Genomic DNA, 18,387 nt, shown 5'->3' with positions numbered 1-18,387 from the left:
ACACATTTTGACAATTACACTAATCCCATCGCACAACAATACAACACACAAGAACACAGATTTTCTACACTGCCGATCTCAACCACTTTGTGGCGACTGACGAATGCAAAGCAGTTCAAGCTGTACATGGAGAGCCAAGTTAGTTGTTCACTCTCCTGCGTGTAACAACAGCAAAGCTGCAACAATAACAAAAAAGGACAGACTATACTACATCGGCAAAACTTTTATAGCTTGACCCATCACGCTATATTACAGGGCTGCCATACATGTTTTGCTTAGCTAAAGTGTGATAAGAACATTTTCATGCTTTCTGGCCCTTCAGCCCTCTCACAAAAGGCTTAGGCTCCTTTTCTCTTTTGTCTGAAGTGGGCATAGCCACGTCTAGCACTCACACACCAGTCCACCGCAGTCCTTGCGCCCTTAACTGCATACTCGCATACGGTCACCTCCCACTCTCAGTGTAAGCACGCCTGTCTCAACAGAAAAAAGTAAAGCCTATAACTGTCACAGTTCTCAAGCAAGTGTCCGAGGTTGAGTTGAGCAGTTCAAACAAATGTAGCTGATCAGCTGTCTCGGCAACGTGCGTTGTATGCACATTCTCTTTGGTTATGAAACGACAGAAGCCATAAAAGGCAACGTCAGGCTGGCCATTCAGAGGCCACTGGTTTCACAGGGATCCATTCACGTGCTTTTGCCTGCGCCGTTGCACGGTGTGGTCATTGGGCAATGCTGGTTTCAACACGCCATCGCCGGCATCGGGCGTGGCTGCATCAGTGGAACTGCTGTCGCACGGCTGTGTGAAAGTGTCCATTGCCGCAACCTCTTCACCGTCGTGGTACTAAATAAACATGGTAAAAGCCACAACTAATTAATAAAGCACACAAATGGGCTGTACACCACTGATTCAAGTGACCATGATTAAGTGCCACAGCGCCTTGGCAATGCTTATAGAACCTGATAATCTGCCGTTATTAAAACAGAAATATAAAATGTGCTAGTGAACACCTGTATACCACACAATGAACGACTAGAGCAGAACAACACCATTACAAAAGTTAAGAGACTGTCAAGCTGTCGGAAGCGGCAGTCCGTAACAGTAGCCTACAATACTAGTCTCTAACTGTCAATAATGCCTGTTAAAATCTTTAATAATGACCTTACAATGTTATGTACGGCTTCATGGGCCAAAAACATTTGGCACAACCTATGCAACCATTTAGTAATATAAAAAAACTGCTGTTCAAGCATTCGCACTGTCACAAAAGAGAGAGAGGAAGAAGTTTTCTACACATAGTATACCGCAAGCGGTGAATGCATCAGTGAAGCAGTGTATCATTACAGTGCGAAGTCACGGCCTACTTTTGTTAGCAGCAATGTCTATACGCTTTGAATTCAACTTAAAAACAAAAAGCAAAAACAAAGTAATGTTTTCAAGTTAATCACATAAGAAAGCCGTGCTGACATGTCTTGATCCACTATTTCGACGGTGCCCAGACCATTGATTCTATCTACCTTAGCATGGATGTTGAAGAGCACCGCTTCCTGTGATGAGTCACTAGCCACTAACTTAGGCAATCCAGCACACTTTTCTTGGTCCCAAAGATGCAGACAGCATAACCCTATATGCCAAAGCCAATTAATTTCTCTGCAATTTCTTATTCCGCACGAGAGACCTTCATATGCCCATCTAAACATAATTTAAAAAAGCTGAAAGTTTTCATGAGTATATTGTCACATAAAAAGTAAATTATAACTTTTGGCTTACCTTTCCTCGATAGTTTGCATAAAGAACACATCCGTACACACAAGCGACACTCATAACAAACTGAAAAGAAAAAGAATAGAAAGCATTGCACACTCGCAAAGTCACTTCTGAGCTTATTATGCTTACTGTGTGGTTTCTGAAAGCTAGATGCATCCACAATTTATTTACACTCAGTGTTATGAACTACTGCCACTGTGCCAACCGAATTTTACGGTTCGCCTTTCCAATACAGAGATACCTTTATTAATATTTTTTCTACCCGCCAAAAATGGAACGGTAGTTTTAGAGAAAAGTTTTTGACATGAAAAAATTGCACTTGGTTTATCTGAAACATCACTTTGGCCAAGCTGCTCTTGCACTCGGAGGCTGCAAGCAGACTTGACTGCATGCAAGGTCACAGTGTAACAAAGCCAACCCTTTCCTGAGCAAAGAAGTTCAAAAACTGTGACAGAAAACAGTAGCCTAATACATGTCTACAACTCTAAAATGGGGTGTAACTTGCAAATTGTTTTTTTAGACCCATTTAGTTTCAATGCCCTACTTACATGAACAAAGATGTGACTGAAATATTGTGCATAGTTTTGACACAATGACAAAACCGATGTGTCAATAAAAATTTAATAATAATTACTAGAACCAGAACCTTTCAATCGTGCCCTTTACATATCTTGTGTTTCTCGAGTACGCAACTCCTGTACTTCATGTGTGACTTCAATAACTACAAGAAATTTTCGCTAACACTGTCACTCGACATGTTCAACTGAGCAAATCACTGGCAGCAGTGAATGCGGGTGCAATAAACGCAGTTTTACTGTGGTTGAGTGAGAAACCTCTACAAGGTTATTTGCATCGAGTAGCAGCATAGTGTCAATGTTCACATGTACACCCAACATCAAAAGTTGAGGGAATGCTGGCTCAACAACAAATACGACTTTCTGATCTATCAGTGCATAATAAAGTGCTTATTTGGGCTGGCTAGTACATTTTCAACGAAGCGAAAAACAGCGCGAAACACGGGACAGTGAAAGAGACTGACGAAGCATTGAGTTACAACCAAGGTTTTATTCCACGCAACATGAAAAGAGGTAGAGAAGAACAGTGACGTGGAACTTTTGTTAATGAAATCTTTGTATGTGTTTGAAAAAACTATGAACAAGCATTTATCCAATTAACAAATACACTTTCACTATTCCATGTTTCACACTGTTTTTCGCTTCGTTGATCAGTGCATAATGCTTTGAATCTAGCTGGCGCTTTGTATAGGTTGCAATACCAACTATAAACAGGCTGGAACGTATATTTTGAGGTCACGTTCCCAGAGAAAGTGAGAACACATGTCTCGCGAATTTTCTTTGTTAGGTGCACCTTTTGGGGCTTGCTCAAATTATGTTGGTGGTGACAAGAGCGAATTTCACAAATTTGTAACTTGGCATGTTTGAACACTGCATTACAAAACATGATAACATGGGCGAACATCCTTGTATTTCTGCCAATTTATAGCACCACTTTCTCAGTGTTATTTGGCGTTGCGATTAAAAAACAAAAAATCCTGACGCCTTGCTGCCCACTTAAAGCAATTCAACTGTCTAGTAAAGTCACTTTGTGTTCTATGTTCAACAAACTATATACTCACGCATGTCAGTACTTCAGTTGGCTTAAGAGTATACAAATGAAACCCAGTTTGGCAAATTGCAATAAAAAAAAGCATGCACAGGCTCAGAGCAGAAATAACGGTGCAATGAGCGCCATAAAACACCATGCTGCACCTACACAATTTAGATGTGCTACTTTTTTGGTTTCTGGGCTTTGAGAACTGAAGTAGGCAGTCTCTCATTAAACAGAACCTGAAGGGACCGGAAAAATGTGTTCCATTTAACAGAAGTTCCGTTTACTGAGAGGCGAGCTGGGTTGCAGCATTCAAGTATGAAACTAATATCAGATGCAGTTACAGCGCTAATAAATTAACACAAAAGGGGTGGAAGAAACAGCGGGCACAGCATGAAAATTCATGCTGTATTCCATGTCCTAACATACATTTCATATTTCATTGTGCAAATCGTAAATGAGCAACACTGTTCAAGTGACAACAGGATCATCGCTGGAACACTACAGCACAGTAAAAATGTCTCAATCAGCCAATATTCCACAGGCACTTAAATGAAAGCATGTACGTATTTCCAACCAGACTACAAGCACTTGTGAGAATACACCATATGGCACACCACATACTATATGGAACACTATAGCAAACGCACTTTGCAGGGCTGCATCTAGGGAAGAATCCCCATCAGAGCAACCATTTAAATTCCTGAACAGCGAATAATAGATGTGAGTGAATGCACCATTACTTTCAATCATCCCATGCCAAAATCCCAAACATTCACAGTTTCTCACACAAAAATAGTGAAAACCACAACCAAGCAATCCTGTCTACAAGGTGTAATGCTGGTGACATTCCAAGTATAGCAACAACCAATAAGCTCACCTGAAGAAACACCCAGAGGAGTATGTTCACTATCTGTGTTTGAGCAAAAAGCTCCAGACCAAACTTTATGCAGATTATGGCCTCCGTTAGCATGATTGCGCTGAAAAGATTGACAGATTACCAGAATTAACAGTGCAGCAGTGCCATTGTTTATCTCCAAATAAATAGCTAGGCATAAAATTCAATTCCATCTTAAATATGCAGTGCATAACATCCATGCAATCTTGGATACCAGCTAGCTCTGCTATATACTGTAAAATGGGCCCCTACACGAGAAGCGCCCCCTCCCCTCTGGCCACTTTTTTTTTCAAGATGAGCATCGCTAGCGTAAAAAGTACCAGAAGAAAGAGCACACCGACTGTGTACCTAATGCTTTTAATGAAATGCTTTATAAATAACGCATTTTGTCAGAAACATGGTTGGGTATTTTTTTTTAACAGCTCTCTCACCAACACCTTGAATTTAGGCCTAGGATCGAGCAAGCGCCCCCCTCCAAAATCTGGTAGGATCATACTTCACCGTAGGGGGGGGCTTGTTCGGCACTTTAATATAGTATTAAGAATGCCTTGACATATATGCCATCGCTAACTGTTTCATACAGGGTGTCAAGCAATACAAATTTTTCCTTAAAAAAAAAAAAACTATAGTAAGTAGGCACTTGTCATCACAGCCAATTGCTAGGCCAAGGTGGAATGATTTCGCCACTATTTAGATCACTCAGGAATGATAATTCAACAAAAATAATTGAATTAGCCTTTTTGTTATCAATTTTAGGGTGGCCGTTCATATGGCAAAGTTATTCTACATCACAAATTATGGTGATCCTAGTTTTTAAAAATTGAAAATATCACATGTTGTTTCAGAGGTTCACCATTGAATTTCAAGTTCGCGGTGCTAGAGAAACCAAAACTAACGCACTGAGTGCGCCAGAAGGGTAGTCCCTGTGCTACATCACGCATGATTTTCCCATTACGTAATTCCAATGACGGCGAGTCGCGCAAGAGGCTTTGTGTCATGCTACTAAAAGCATGTCGAAAAATGGTCCTTCACGCATGGTGTGTGGTGGTTCTCCGATTTTTTTGTCATTTTAACTTCGGAAAGGAGCAAGACTCGCATATTGAGGTGAAAGCCTTTGATGTTATATACTTGCGATGGCCGGTGTTCGGTCCCCTGGCACAGTACCAGCCGTGGCGCTTCCCCTTCACACAGGAGGATAAATGAGCTTTATGAGCGCTGGAACGCAGAGGGCATCTGCACAATGTGCAAAGTATGAGAATACGAACGCACACAAAACCGGGGCAGATTAGTCTTGCGCCTCGCTGCCATTACGTAAAGGGAAGTTCACATATGATGGAGCACATGGACCACCCTTCCGGCGCACTCGGTGCATTAGTTTCGATTTATCCGGCAGCGAGGTCTGGAAATTCGATGATGAACCTCTGAAACAACGCGAGATATTTTAAATTTTTAATAACTAGGGTCGCCATAATCTGAGATGCAGAATAACTTCGCCATATAAACAACCACGTTAAAATTGATTTAGGAAAGTCAATTCAATTATTTTTCTTAATTCCTGAGCAATTATTTGTGGCAAAATCTTCCTGCCTCGGCCTAGAAATTGGCTGCGAAGAAGACAAAGGCCTACCTGTTTTCTAAAAAAAAATACGTATCGCATTAAAAAAACTGTGTATATGAGCTAACCACACATAAACTGTACAATGTCTGCTAGTCAAGTATGGGGCACCAACAAGTTTTAGACAGTGAAAGTAACCCGAGAATCTTTCTAACAACAAAATACTACAGTCGACTCCTCTTAAACGGAACTCAAAGGGGTTCCATAAAACTGCTCCATTTATCAGAAGTTTCATTTAAGCAAAGTACACTTACTTAGTGAACCAAGACCTTTATTCAAATCGCACAAATCTCACCGTACTCATGAGGATCAGTAGGACAAAAAAAGGAGTGAAGAGGAAGAGTGGTTCATTTGGCAAGCTTGAGTTGTTTTTTCACAAGGTACGCACCCATGCCTGACAAACTAGCTAGAAATTATGGACAAGCCTCATGCTCAAAATAGTGCTGCAAAAGTTCAACAGCCTCTTTAGCTGATCGGTCTGGTGGCACCACTGCACTGGCAGTATTTTCATCACATTCATCGCTGGAAGGTTGAGCCTCATCTTGCACTTTGGCAATCATTTCCTCGTCAGTCTCTTTACAACAGCTACGAACATTTTCATCAATTGATTCATACTCCTGCAGTGCGAAAGGGGCAGAGGGCACGACCTGACTGAATACTGTCTCAATGTCGGGATCAGCAGGGCTTTCTTCTTCATCAGGTACAGCTTTCTTGCACCTGAAAGCCAGCATGGTGAAAGCATCTGTGTATTGTTGTTGCCTTCACTTACTCCCAGGCACAAGCCAAAATGTGGATGGCTGCCAATAAATCTATGCTGTAGCATTTCCCGCTGCCTGCTCTAGGCAGCATTTGATGAAGCAATTGTCTGTGGTAATGAACTTTAATGTTCTGAATAACACCTTGATCCATTGGCTGGATCGCTGCTGTTGCATTGGCTGGCAAGAACTCTAGAGTGATGGCTTGGAGTCCTTGAACATGACCGTGAGCTGGGCAATTATCCACGATGAAGACAACCTTCCTGCCTTGCCTCGTAAATCCTGCATCTTCCTCCCGAAGCCAGTTTTCGAAAATGGCCATGCTCATTTACGCTCTTCCGTTCCCATGATACGCAACGAGAAGGCGTCGAACGCCTTTTAAACAACGTGGGTGCCTTTATTTTTCTATTACCAACAGCTTCAATTTCTCATCTCCTGCCAAGTTTGCACCCACCAGCACAGTGATGCGATCTTTACTGTATTTTCCTCCACTACAGGCTTCGCCTTTAAATGTGAGAGTCCTTGATTGAAGTGCCTTATAAAAAAGACCCATCTCGTCGACGGTGAAGACGTCTCGTGGTTCAAAGCTTATCAAAATTTCCTTAAGCTGCCCCTGTTGCCAGTAGGTGCAAATAACCCTGTTGACTGCACCACTCTCACCTGCGACTGCATTGAAGACTAGGCCATGGTGTGTTTTGAAGCGGCTGAGCCATCCGTCACTTAGGACAAAGTTCTTACACCCATTTGCATGGCGATCTCGCAAGCTTTCTGCTCGAGAATTAGTCCGCTTATGGGCAAATTGGAACTCCGTGCACGCTTGAACCATAGAAAAGGAACTTTTTTTAGGTGTTTATAAGGCATCGTCCACATCCATTTAGATGTAAATGTCCCGTTCTTAACAGTGCCTTCAATCTTTTCTCTGTCTTTTCAGATTCGCGACAGCGTCGATTTTGGGATGTATTTTTTTTCGCCACCTCCGTCTTGGGCAAGCCATTTCAATCGAGCTCCTGAAGAATTTGCAGCTTTTTTTCAAGCAAGAGTGCATGGTGCGGCCGCTCCCTTTTTATCGGACTGAAATAACACCGTGATCCACCGCACTTAGCCGCACGAATAGGGCTAACGCACAATTGACTCGCCGACTCGGTTCCTACAGCTGCCCACAGCCACAAGCGAGAATGGCTACTGGATTGGCTTGTCTCGATCTCGAGATGTTGCCATGGTTATGAGACTACCTTTGGCATGAACGAGTCTATGCTGTGTTTAGAGTTTGTGCCATTTAACCGTAGGTGACCAATAAGCACTGTTTCGTTTAACTGATGAATTTTACTGTGCAACACATAGAAATCCAGCCATATGAGCCCGTTTAGTTCCGTTAATAAGACATTTTTGTTTAAGCGAGTTTCGTTTATTGGGAATCTACTGTAAAAAGAAAGGCACATGGTTCACGTATTACCAAAGTGTGCAGCCAATATTTAAGCACCAGAGCGCTATGATATCACCTATGTGCACTGAAGCTATGCACACAGGTCGCAAGTAGTTGACAAATGCCATTGCAAGTATAACAACTACTCACCCAAATACCCAGCATTGTGTTCCCACTCGTCGGCACCTTGTGTCCGTCACATAGCTGTAGTACTGCCTGAAAGCACATCAAGCATTCAAGTTTAGAAAAGCACTGGTTTGTGGACTCATATGAAGAATGCACAACTTTACACCGCAATGCCTCGTGTGAAATGAAAGTAACGTAGACGACATAAAAACAGTGTTATGCACGAATACTGGTGAACCCAACACATATATCACTATGTTTGCATTAATGTTAATATACTGCAAATAAAATTTCTGAGAACTCGATTTTCCACACCAAGCTAATGCCCCTATCAAACTATCACGTATGAGCAGATGAGATTTCAAATGCTGTAGGGTCCCTTGCTCAAATTATCAGGTACCACTGATATGGCAATACTGCTGACAAGTTTTAATCGCTAAGGTTACTTTGTATATCCTTGTTTTTCGTGCCGCTTCAAATTAGCTGCTGTCAAAATAGAAAAACGTTTGAGATAAATATTTCTGAGCAAATATTTGAAATGGCAAACACTGATGAACTCTACAATGTCATTCACGCTTATGCACATTAAAAGCGAATAAGGCTCCCCCCCAAGCTGACAGAGCCACATTGCACATTCAGAGAGAACCACAAGTGATCACTGCAATGCGTTCGAAGGTGATCAACCACAGTTTATAGCCTATAACGACCACTCAAGACTGCAGTGGCTAAAATGACGTGCCACATTTATGTTCGATCGAAATGACAAATTCTCGGCTGATAAATTGGGCATGTTCAAGAGCATGAAATTGTACACTATAAAAATATGTAAAAATGATTCATGCAAAGAAAAATATAAATCAGGTACAGACCTCAGTGTCGGAGCCACAATGATGCCGATGAGCATTAACCTTGCAACACTGAGTGGGTGGTCTGGGGGCACCTCAAAAATGTGCTTTAAGAAGAATGTGTTCAACTCTGTTACCTGCAGTCATGAATTACAATTAGATATCTTAGTTCCCATTGCTGACATCATAAACACAAGTAGCGCAGACACGAGATGGGCACAAACACATCTTTCAGTAAACAATGAAAAAAGAAGGGACACACCTGCCAGAAAATGACTAGCTCTGTGACGGCCAAGAACCGCATATAGGTGCAGGCAGGGTCCATCCAGCGCACGTGTGTCCAGCTGCGCGATTATTTAGAAACATGAGAGAGTGCTCAATGCAACATACTACGACAGTAACAGCCTGTTATTAAAAATAAAAATTGGACTATTCAAACTCTTCTTCTGGTCCCATCAAGAGTATGCATCATCTAATGGCATTAAACTCTCGTTAATACTAATGTTGTTTCCATGCAACAGTTATTTCATAAGGTGCTCAAAAAACATCTGGCGTCGAAAGTGTGCAATGAAAAAGAGGAAAAGTGGCGCTAGCTGTTAGTGAAAACCAAGTAGCAGTGTAGCTTCGCACTGTAGTGGGATGTGCAATTGTACAAGAATGCTAGATATCAAGAATGCTAGATATTTACATAGCAATAATACACATAGTAAGCTGTACAAGGATCTGTTCCAGCAGTTGATGATCTTTACGTAGCACTACAGGCAAGTGGTACATAACAAAGCGAGTATAATAATATTGTGTGGGGTTTAACATCCTAAAAACATAATACGATTATGAGGGGCCCTAATGAAGGGCTCCTGAAATTTTAACCATCTACTATTACGCCTCCATCGAAACGCGGCCGAGGCCGAACGCACGACCTTGGGTGAGCAGCCGAGCACCCAACCAATTGCCATACATTTTATTTACAAAAGTGCAGAATAGGAAAGTTTCTTAATGAAAGAAGGACGTGTAACTGAGAGCAACAGTCCAATTCTTTCAAAAGTCACTATTTTTCGTATGAGCATATGCATAATAGGAATACCTATACAGTAATTATTCAGCTAGAAACAAACCTTGCAGGAGTAAACTGCAGCAGTGCTCTTCGAATCTTTCCTGTTGTCGTTTGTATGTCCCTGTAATGAGAAATAACACACATTAGTGCTAGGCATAACGTTGCACATGTCGAACAACATCATTTAATAAATGCAGAGATAGAGCAGGCTAGCAAAAGGAAAACTATAAATTGATGGACAGAGGAACTAGAATACCACCTACATTGGCAGCAGATTATAGGTCACACGCACAAATGGATCACATAAAAATAAAGTTCTATGGTTACATAAAATTAAGACGAGTATGCTCATTTTTCTACTTGTACAACACTGCTCACAAGTCAGATAAAAAGCTTCTAGCCGATTTGACTTTGATATTTTTCAATTGCAAACATCAATTAAATTTAACATTATCGTGACTGGTCACATTAAATTAGCACAAATCTTGAACACAGAAGGGTCGCATCCTGATGTTTTTGCTATGAAAAAGTTAGCTTATTATACAAGGTAAAACGCACACACACAGCAAGAAATCGCTGCACTCAAGAACTCACTTAATGCTTTCCCACTTGTAGCTGCGCATCTCAAGCTTTTCACAGATGCGCATGCCGAACCAGATGCCCAAACCATTGCACAAAAGCACATCCAGCACAATGGCATCCCACCAGCACTCCTTGAAGTTGGGGAGCAGGTGCGCAAAAGCCATCTGTCAACCAAAAGAACAAAAACAATGGTTTCGTTCGCGTATCCTTACTGTGAGGCGTATGAAAGAAGGTGACAGACAATCGGCATGCATGCACAGTTAAACTTCTTACCCTCGTCTCCACTTAAGTTTCAACAATAAATTCACATTGCCAACATGTGGTGTTTTCTGTGTAAAGCTACACATAGAGCATGCCCCCGCAGTACAAAGTACCTGTTTGCAATGAATTTTGTTGAAAAGGCACTAAAGTGCCAAGAAATTGACACCTTAAATTCTAAATCAAATGCCAAACAGTAAAGCTAAAGTCAAACTAAAAAAAAAAAAAAAACTCAAGTACTTTTCTATTCGGGCATGTTCTATCGTGTCACATTTTTTAATGCTAAAGCTTTCAGAAAGCGTCTGTTTATTTTCATACATACGTTGAAGACATAAAACTGTTCTAAACTTCCTTTGAAAATGAAACAATTGCTGCATTACAAGAAAGTTAGCCTTTCACTTTGTCATGGGGTAGACCTGCTACACTTTGACCCCATCATTAGAAAATCAAATGTTCGGGGTCATCGAGGAGGTCCATAATTTACAGTGACTCGATATCGGCGGTCCGAGCATTTGCCAAGGAAACAATATTGGAACCAGCTTTGCGAATTCTTCGGAACAAAGACATCGAGCCACACACTCGTTTGGTTCCCAGCTCATATGGGACGCGTTGAGGGAGCCCCACCCAACCTCAACAAGTCAGCCCACATAGCTGCGCGAGGACTAGTAAACCGTGTAGCTATCGGGGGGCACGGCGCTGATGTCTTGGAAAACCGTGACCCTCCCATTTTGTATAATGAGCTGGCAACAGGAATAATTTTCAGACCACCTGCATCGTTATTTTTGGCTCACAAGTAACCTTTTTGCAAAGCTTTTTCTTCTCCTTCTACGCAGCAATACTAGTGGGGACACACTCCAGAGAAGCAAACTGACAAATGCGGCATTTAAGCCAGACATGAAAAGCAACTGACATGGTTTAGTGCCTGTGAATTATCGAAATGTTCCTATTGCTAAGTGTCAATTGGCAGTATTGAACTACTTCCATAAGTACTCTGTGACATATAACTAGAATGTCCATAAAGTATTGCTAGTATCTCACAGTGGTGCTCATGCATTACAAACATGTGTCAGAACTTTCCACCTAAAGTTATGATGCTACATTTAAAGCCAAACAATGTTCACCTCTTAAAATCCACATAAAGTGCTCACCTGAAGGCAACACGAGATTTCAGCATTGATCCAGCTGTTTCACCTTCGCACTCCTTCGACACATTTAGTACTGAAGGTATTCAGTTAAAAAGCTTGTGCTTTTAAAGGGGCCCTGCAACACTTTTTGAGCATGGTCAGAAAACGCTGTTAATCGATAGTAGAAGCTCCCGACAACATGCGAGCCAAATACTACAGCGGAGCACGAGGCCTGGAATTCACAATAAATTATCAAAGTCAGTTAAAAATTGCTTTTTTTTTTCTCTTGACAAATTACGGAATAAGGCCAAAAATCACTCATAGTAAGCCCATTTATTAGCCATTGGCTGATTTGAACATGGCACGCTCGGTCGTTACAGAGATTACCGCAAAAGGCCGTGACTTGTCCACTCGTACGCGCGCGATCACACTGAAAAAGTAATGCATTCAAAGAAAAAAAGAAAGGAAAAAGTGCTCAAGGTCATGAGGCGCGCGTGACGTTCTTCTTCGCACTGACATTCCTCCTTGCCTAGCTTCCAGCGCTTTTGTCGGGACGAGAGAAGAGAGAATGCAATTGCAGCATGCAACGAATCTTTGTAACTCCACTCGCACTGGATGGATTTTGAAAATTTTTGCGTCGTTTAATTCATGAGGCAGTAAGCTCTTCCAGAGCGCTCATTCCATGGTTACTTAAAAAAGTGTTTCAGGGCCCCTTTAAGAATTAATTAAAAGTAAGAATATGTAGGCAAGAAAGCGTCGGAGCCGCCGGAGCTCTTACCTCAGTGATCTCCCAAGTGACGCTTATCGTCCAGCAAATGCCGTAATGCCTAACCAGCATAGCTTTCATAGCCCACCCAAAGAAGTGTCCAAAGGCAAACACATCCATGTGGGCCCACAACTTCTCCAGGGTAATGTCTGAGCAGTTGACACCATACTCCTGTACACGCAGCACAACACACAAAAACGAATGAGGCCACTGCTGCCTGACAGAATGAGAGTGTTTATGTTTCAGAGCCGAACATTTGCCATGAACACAACAAATTAGTTTTGACTATTCAGACCAATGCCATGCAAGTTTTCCGACAAAGTGGTGCCCAAACACTGCCACATTTGGGTACCGAGTATTGCAAATACACATACAAGAGTGGTATTACAATCCCACCTTTTCCAAGTCTATGGAGAAGTTTTGTAGCTTTGGGTAGAACCAGTACATGACATTCTTGATTGTGGTGTAGTTTTGGAAAAGCAGAAATAGGAGACCCATAAGGTAGAGCACACTTAGGCCTGAAAAATATGAAGAGGGCTCACGTTATTAATTCAAACAATTTCGGTTGCTGCAAATCTGCCGAGTCAGCACGCAAACAAGCCTAGCCCTAGAAGCTTTTCTATGCTTGCAGACATCAAGCCTACATTTTATTTCAATGCAGATGGGGAGGCCATTTTTGACACTCGTCCCCTTGCCTATTTGCATGCATGAGTATACTGCATGAAACTGTAAATGTTTCAGAGACGTGGGGTTGAACTTTTCTCCTCAGTTTCCCTGCCGCTTTCTACTCCCCTTTTGTTACCTTTACAAGTGACTGGTTATTAGTTCAGTGCTCACATGACCTGCCCAGTCTAATGAAATGAGTACTAACAGAAAAGAAAACAGAGGATAATATTAAAAGTGTCTTACCAAAGACTATCCTCCACACAGCTGGGTGTGGTCGAGTGAAGGGACCTGAAAGAAAAAGCAAGGACATCTTATAAATAACATTGTGCACATTCTTTTTAAAGGAATGAACTCACAGCGTATATTTTACAAGCTGGGAATACGAGAAACACAAACTAAATGCAGAAAAAAATCAATTTTGTTTTTAACGTCCAACAACAGCACTTCTCATATGGAAAAGAAGCAACCTTGTACTTAGCCCTGTCACACCACTTTTTTCATTTCACGAATGTGACATCGTCATATAAAACAATTTATTAAAAGCTCTCCATCTTTCTTTGTACATAGGATTTGTTTGTTCTTCACTCAGTACTGAACTTCATGCAACTAAACTCCACTCTTGTCATGCTCTACATGTAAGATGACCTTCCGCTAACTCAAGGAAACCAGGAGATGTGGCTATGTAAAGCCAGAGCTTGCAAAAATGTAGCAAACCATCGTGTGGCAAGGGCCGGAGGTTCAATTATTGCAGCTTTCTGTTTGCACAGCACTTGATTCAGCCATTTTTTTTACTCTCGGTTCTGATCCCTATGCTATCACTGTTCAAGCTGGAAGTGATTTTTAAAGCTTTACAATGTGTTCGCGGCACCCGTCATAATCAAGCGCTGTTTCTTGCATACTGCATCAAGAGTTGCACGTTTAGCAATGACGACTAACATTTATGAAAAAAATGTCAGTTCTGCGTGGAACACACAGCACAGCCATAATGAAAGTTGGAAGAGCAGCCTTTCTAGAGACTATTGTAAACTTTCTTCTTGGGGGACAACTACTACAAAAACACTAGCGAGGTACCAACTGCACCACCTCATCATAATTGTCATGAACCCGTTTCATGAACCAAGAGCAAGGTACCCGTTGCTCACCCGCATTATGTGCACTTCGTTGATGCTGTGGCTTATAACGAATAATTATGGCTGAGCTTCTTGTAATGCATAGGAAGATTAAAACAACCCATTTGTTATGCACTTCACATTGTGTGACACCTGGTTGTTATTTCACACTTATCCCACACTGTGTTGCATATGTTAATGCGATTCCCTGCCCAACATGATGCCTGTATAGGGTAATTTTGTGAAGGATTTATGTGGCAGCAAGCAGCTGCAACTGCAAAATCCTTCTTTTTTTCATTTTACGTTCCCACTGTAAAACTATAAATGATCAACAATTCCCATTCAGGTAGCTCCAAAAGCTTTCTAGAGTATATTGGCCATCCTTCCTTACCATTTGGGAAGGCGAGGACGCTGATAATGAGAAAGAAAAATGCAACGCAGCAGATGCCGCTCCACATATTCTGTTCGAGATTCGCATCATCTCTGCAAAGCATAAAAAAAAAAGAGAACAAAGGCAAGTAAAGTGTTTCAATTTCGCATCTCTTTGCGACAACACCATGAGAGAGGAAAAAAAGAAGGGTAGGCCACGTAACATACAACCACATCTTAACAGGAGAGTTGCTTTTATATAGGCACACTGTTTCCCTTGCAAAGAACAATGTCTGCAAGAAAATTTATATGGTTCTCACTAAATACTTGTTCTGTCTGTATGTTTGAAATGCAGAAAAGTGCCGAAAAAGTACATTGGAAACTGCTTCGATACAACTGCATGCTAAAATGCATTATGTATAAAATGCCTACTTCACCGATGCTTCTCAATTATGCATCACTGACAATCATTGCCACCACCATACTGTTTAAAATGAGCTGGCGACTAATAGCCACCTGTTTTAATTCACTGTGGTCTGGCCTTCTGGCTACCCCTTTCCAGTTATTTTGCTTCCTTCATAACCTATTTTTGTAACGGAATGTTACCTACACCTGCCACAACTCCGGCTCTATCACTCTCTCCCACCCCACCCCCCTCTTTTCCACATAAGTACTCTCTTGCTTATCTTGACCACTCAACGCTTTCCATCAGCTTTGAACGCCTTTCACAGCTCTTGCTTGGTATTCGGGATTTCCCTTCAATGCAGCAAAAACATACCTTATCCTATTAGAGATATTTTCAGTGGCACGTTTTTGTCCTCAGGCAGCCAGCTAAATCTTCAAACAGCAAATTGCAGCAACCCTTGTACTTATTTTGTTACTTCATTTTTTTGGCACACTTGTGTAAAACTTTTTTTTTTTTCACTTCCATCCTCCGCATATCCACATTTTGCCATTTCTGTTTCTCAAACTTTCCTGTTTATGAAACCTCACTCTCTATTTAGTCTCAATGACTGTTCTTAGCAGCCAACTTCCTTGCTTTTTTTCCTCAATTCTGTGTCCACACCCTTTAGGCATGGGCATTTCCATATTCTGGTAGTTATGTCTTTTCGTTCATATTTACAAGTTTTCCTACAAACTCAATTTTTGGTTTGTACTTCTCTCAGTTCAAATGAAGCCTAACATCTATGCCCTTGCACTGCCTTCTAATTTGTGACTTTTCTGTGGGCCCCCAATGCCCATCAGCCAACTGGCTTTTGGTTAAGTTCGAACCAAAACCTTAGAATTCAATTGCAGAATTGCATTCACAAATGTTAACACTATTATCATTGTTCCATTCTGCTGCCTCATATTTATCATGTTCGCTCCTGCTACACTTCACACTGTTTTTATTCTTACATTATCTTGGTGGATGCTAACAAATATATCTTGAATAACACCTGGGTACTTTCTTGCTTGACATTGAAAATGACCTCCTGTTGGATTGGTATTACAATAGTACTTGCAGAGCTACATATCCCTCTTTGCTAAAATTGAGGTCTACATATTTCTGATGTGGTGCTATGAAAACTTTGGTCAAATGGGCTTTCTGTCCCTAGGTGTTTGACACAGCATGAAACTGTACATGCGCAGAAATTACATAGATCCATGGTGTATCTGTGGCTTTCAGCTGTGTTGCTGTGTAGAGCTCAAGTTTCTTGCACAGTAAGTGCTGTCATGTTCTCCACATTTTATGATGGAAGTACACTGCTTCACAGCACATTTTAATACTGATAGGCGAGGTCCAAGAGCAAGCAAATTGAATTAATTTTTTAACTAAATGAATGAACAGTCACACCCGATGAATGCAGTCGATAAACTACTGGGGATAATAATGCACAATACAAATGCAGTTGTTTAGGAAGATCAAGCAGCCTAAAAACGGTACAGTACTCCCAGTCTATGATGCTCAACAGAGAGAAGTCAAACATTTGAAACAAAATGTTAGTAGAGCTCGGATAAAAGAACAATGTGCCGGCGGCCCACACATGTGAATACAACGAATAATTGTCAAGTGATTGAAATGATCAAAAACTGCATGCAGTCAGGGAAAAGGAATAGAGTGATGACACACTACTGTTATTTGTTGTTAAGGCTGTTGCGAACCAGACTTGCAGGGCAACATATATTTCTGTTCCGTGTTAGAACATGCAAGCGTCCCAATTCTGTTCTGTTAGGCCCCGTGTAAATAAATTGTGTCGAGCATGCCGCGGTGCTGCCGATGCTGGCTACTAAATCTGCTTGACTAGTAATTCGGTGCTTCGCAAGAAGAATCTGCGCATTGTTTAGCTTTCGAAGAAACTCGGGATCAATTTCAAGAACGAATGCCTGACCTTTGGCTTTGGCGGCGTTCGTACGGAGAGGGCTACACGCAGTAGCCCTCTCCGTACGAACGCCGCCAAAGCCGCTAATTACTTTAATTTCTTTTTTGCTCTCTCTCTCCTCACACGGATGGACCTTGGGCTCTATTCAATCAGAGTACGTGAGAGGTACCGTGATATCAGCAACTGACATCACTGGGGGGTGTATAGGAAAGCGAGGTATCGGACGATCAAATGGTCCGCGTAAGCGCAGCTAATAGACACAGCGCGCCTTCGATTTATATATATATATATATACGCAGTACGCTCTGTCAATAGAACGTTTCCAAGCGAATTCAAGGCCAACATTTACAGTTGATCATTTTTTTTTCCAAGTCTGTAGCTTTTTTATTCGCTTCCGTGCCACCACGGATAGCAAGTTTATGCGCACTAGTTTTTTTTTTGTTTTTTTTTTCAATGGAAATACATGTTAGCGCCGTTCATGAAGTCGCAACCCTCAGCTGCCTTGAAGAGCACCGCCTAACAACAGAGCCAGATGCTAAACGATACGCTTTTGGCAGCATCTGTAAGAGCTCACAGTCGCCGCAAAAGAAGCACATTTGCGATCGCGTTGCTCGCCGACTTAAAAAGGGACGCAACACGCTTCTCTCCGAGAAAGATGGTAAGAAAGAACTCACCGTGTGAAGGCGAAGTACAACAGCACAACGATAGACACGGTTAGCAGCGTAATTGTGTGAGGTTTGTAGAAGAAATCCAAGGAAATATCGTCCACCGTTCTCTCGTTGATAGAGCCGAAGGAGTCGGGCTTCTGACTAGGCTTTGCGACACCACCTTTCGATGTGGTCATCGCGAATGTTCATCCCAAAGGTAGTACGTCTCCGAGATGAGCTTAACCGGTAGCAGGCTCAACATTGACTACGCAGGTGTACAACCGAACACGCCATGATGCAAGATAAACAGAAAGAAAAAAAGGAACCTTCAGCAAGTGATCAGACCGAACTGGTGAACGCTGAATCGACTCACGCCATGCCTGAGACTGGAGAAGAGAGAGGAGAGACGGGCAGCAT

General features: G+C 41.8%; 1 protein-coding gene across 1 annotated transcript; it reads right to left on the bottom strand.

Moving 5' to 3' along the window:
• Window positions 1-208: 208 nt before the first annotated feature.
• Window positions 209-18,340, bottom strand: Pss (phosphatidylserine synthase 1 homolog l(3)77CDf). The gene is made up of 13 exons (XM_075887229.1): window positions 17,998-18,340; window positions 14,983-15,074; window positions 13,726-13,770; window positions 13,213-13,334; window positions 12,829-12,987; window positions 10,681-10,832; window positions 10,148-10,207; window positions 9,295-9,376; window positions 9,057-9,169; window positions 8,212-8,277; window positions 4,251-4,350; window positions 1,766-1,825; window positions 209-838 (listed from the first exon to the last, which is right to left on the bottom strand). Exons 1-13 carry the CDS (start codon window positions 18,165-18,167, stop codon window positions 668-670), a joined length of 1,392 nt encoding a protein of 463 aa, XP_075743344.1. The 5' UTR covers window positions 18,168-18,340; the 3' UTR covers window positions 209-667.
• Between the last annotated feature and the right edge of the window lie 47 nt (window positions 18,341-18,387).

This window comes from Rhipicephalus microplus, chromosome 2 (genome assembly GCF_043290135.1).
Source record: "Rhipicephalus microplus isolate Deutch F79 chromosome 2, USDA_Rmic, whole genome shotgun sequence".
NCBI classification, from domain to species: Eukaryota; Metazoa; Arthropoda; class Arachnida; order Ixodida; family Ixodidae; genus Rhipicephalus; species Rhipicephalus microplus.
Note: the sequence above shows the minus strand (reverse complement) of the source record. Positions and strands in the feature narration are given on the sequence as shown.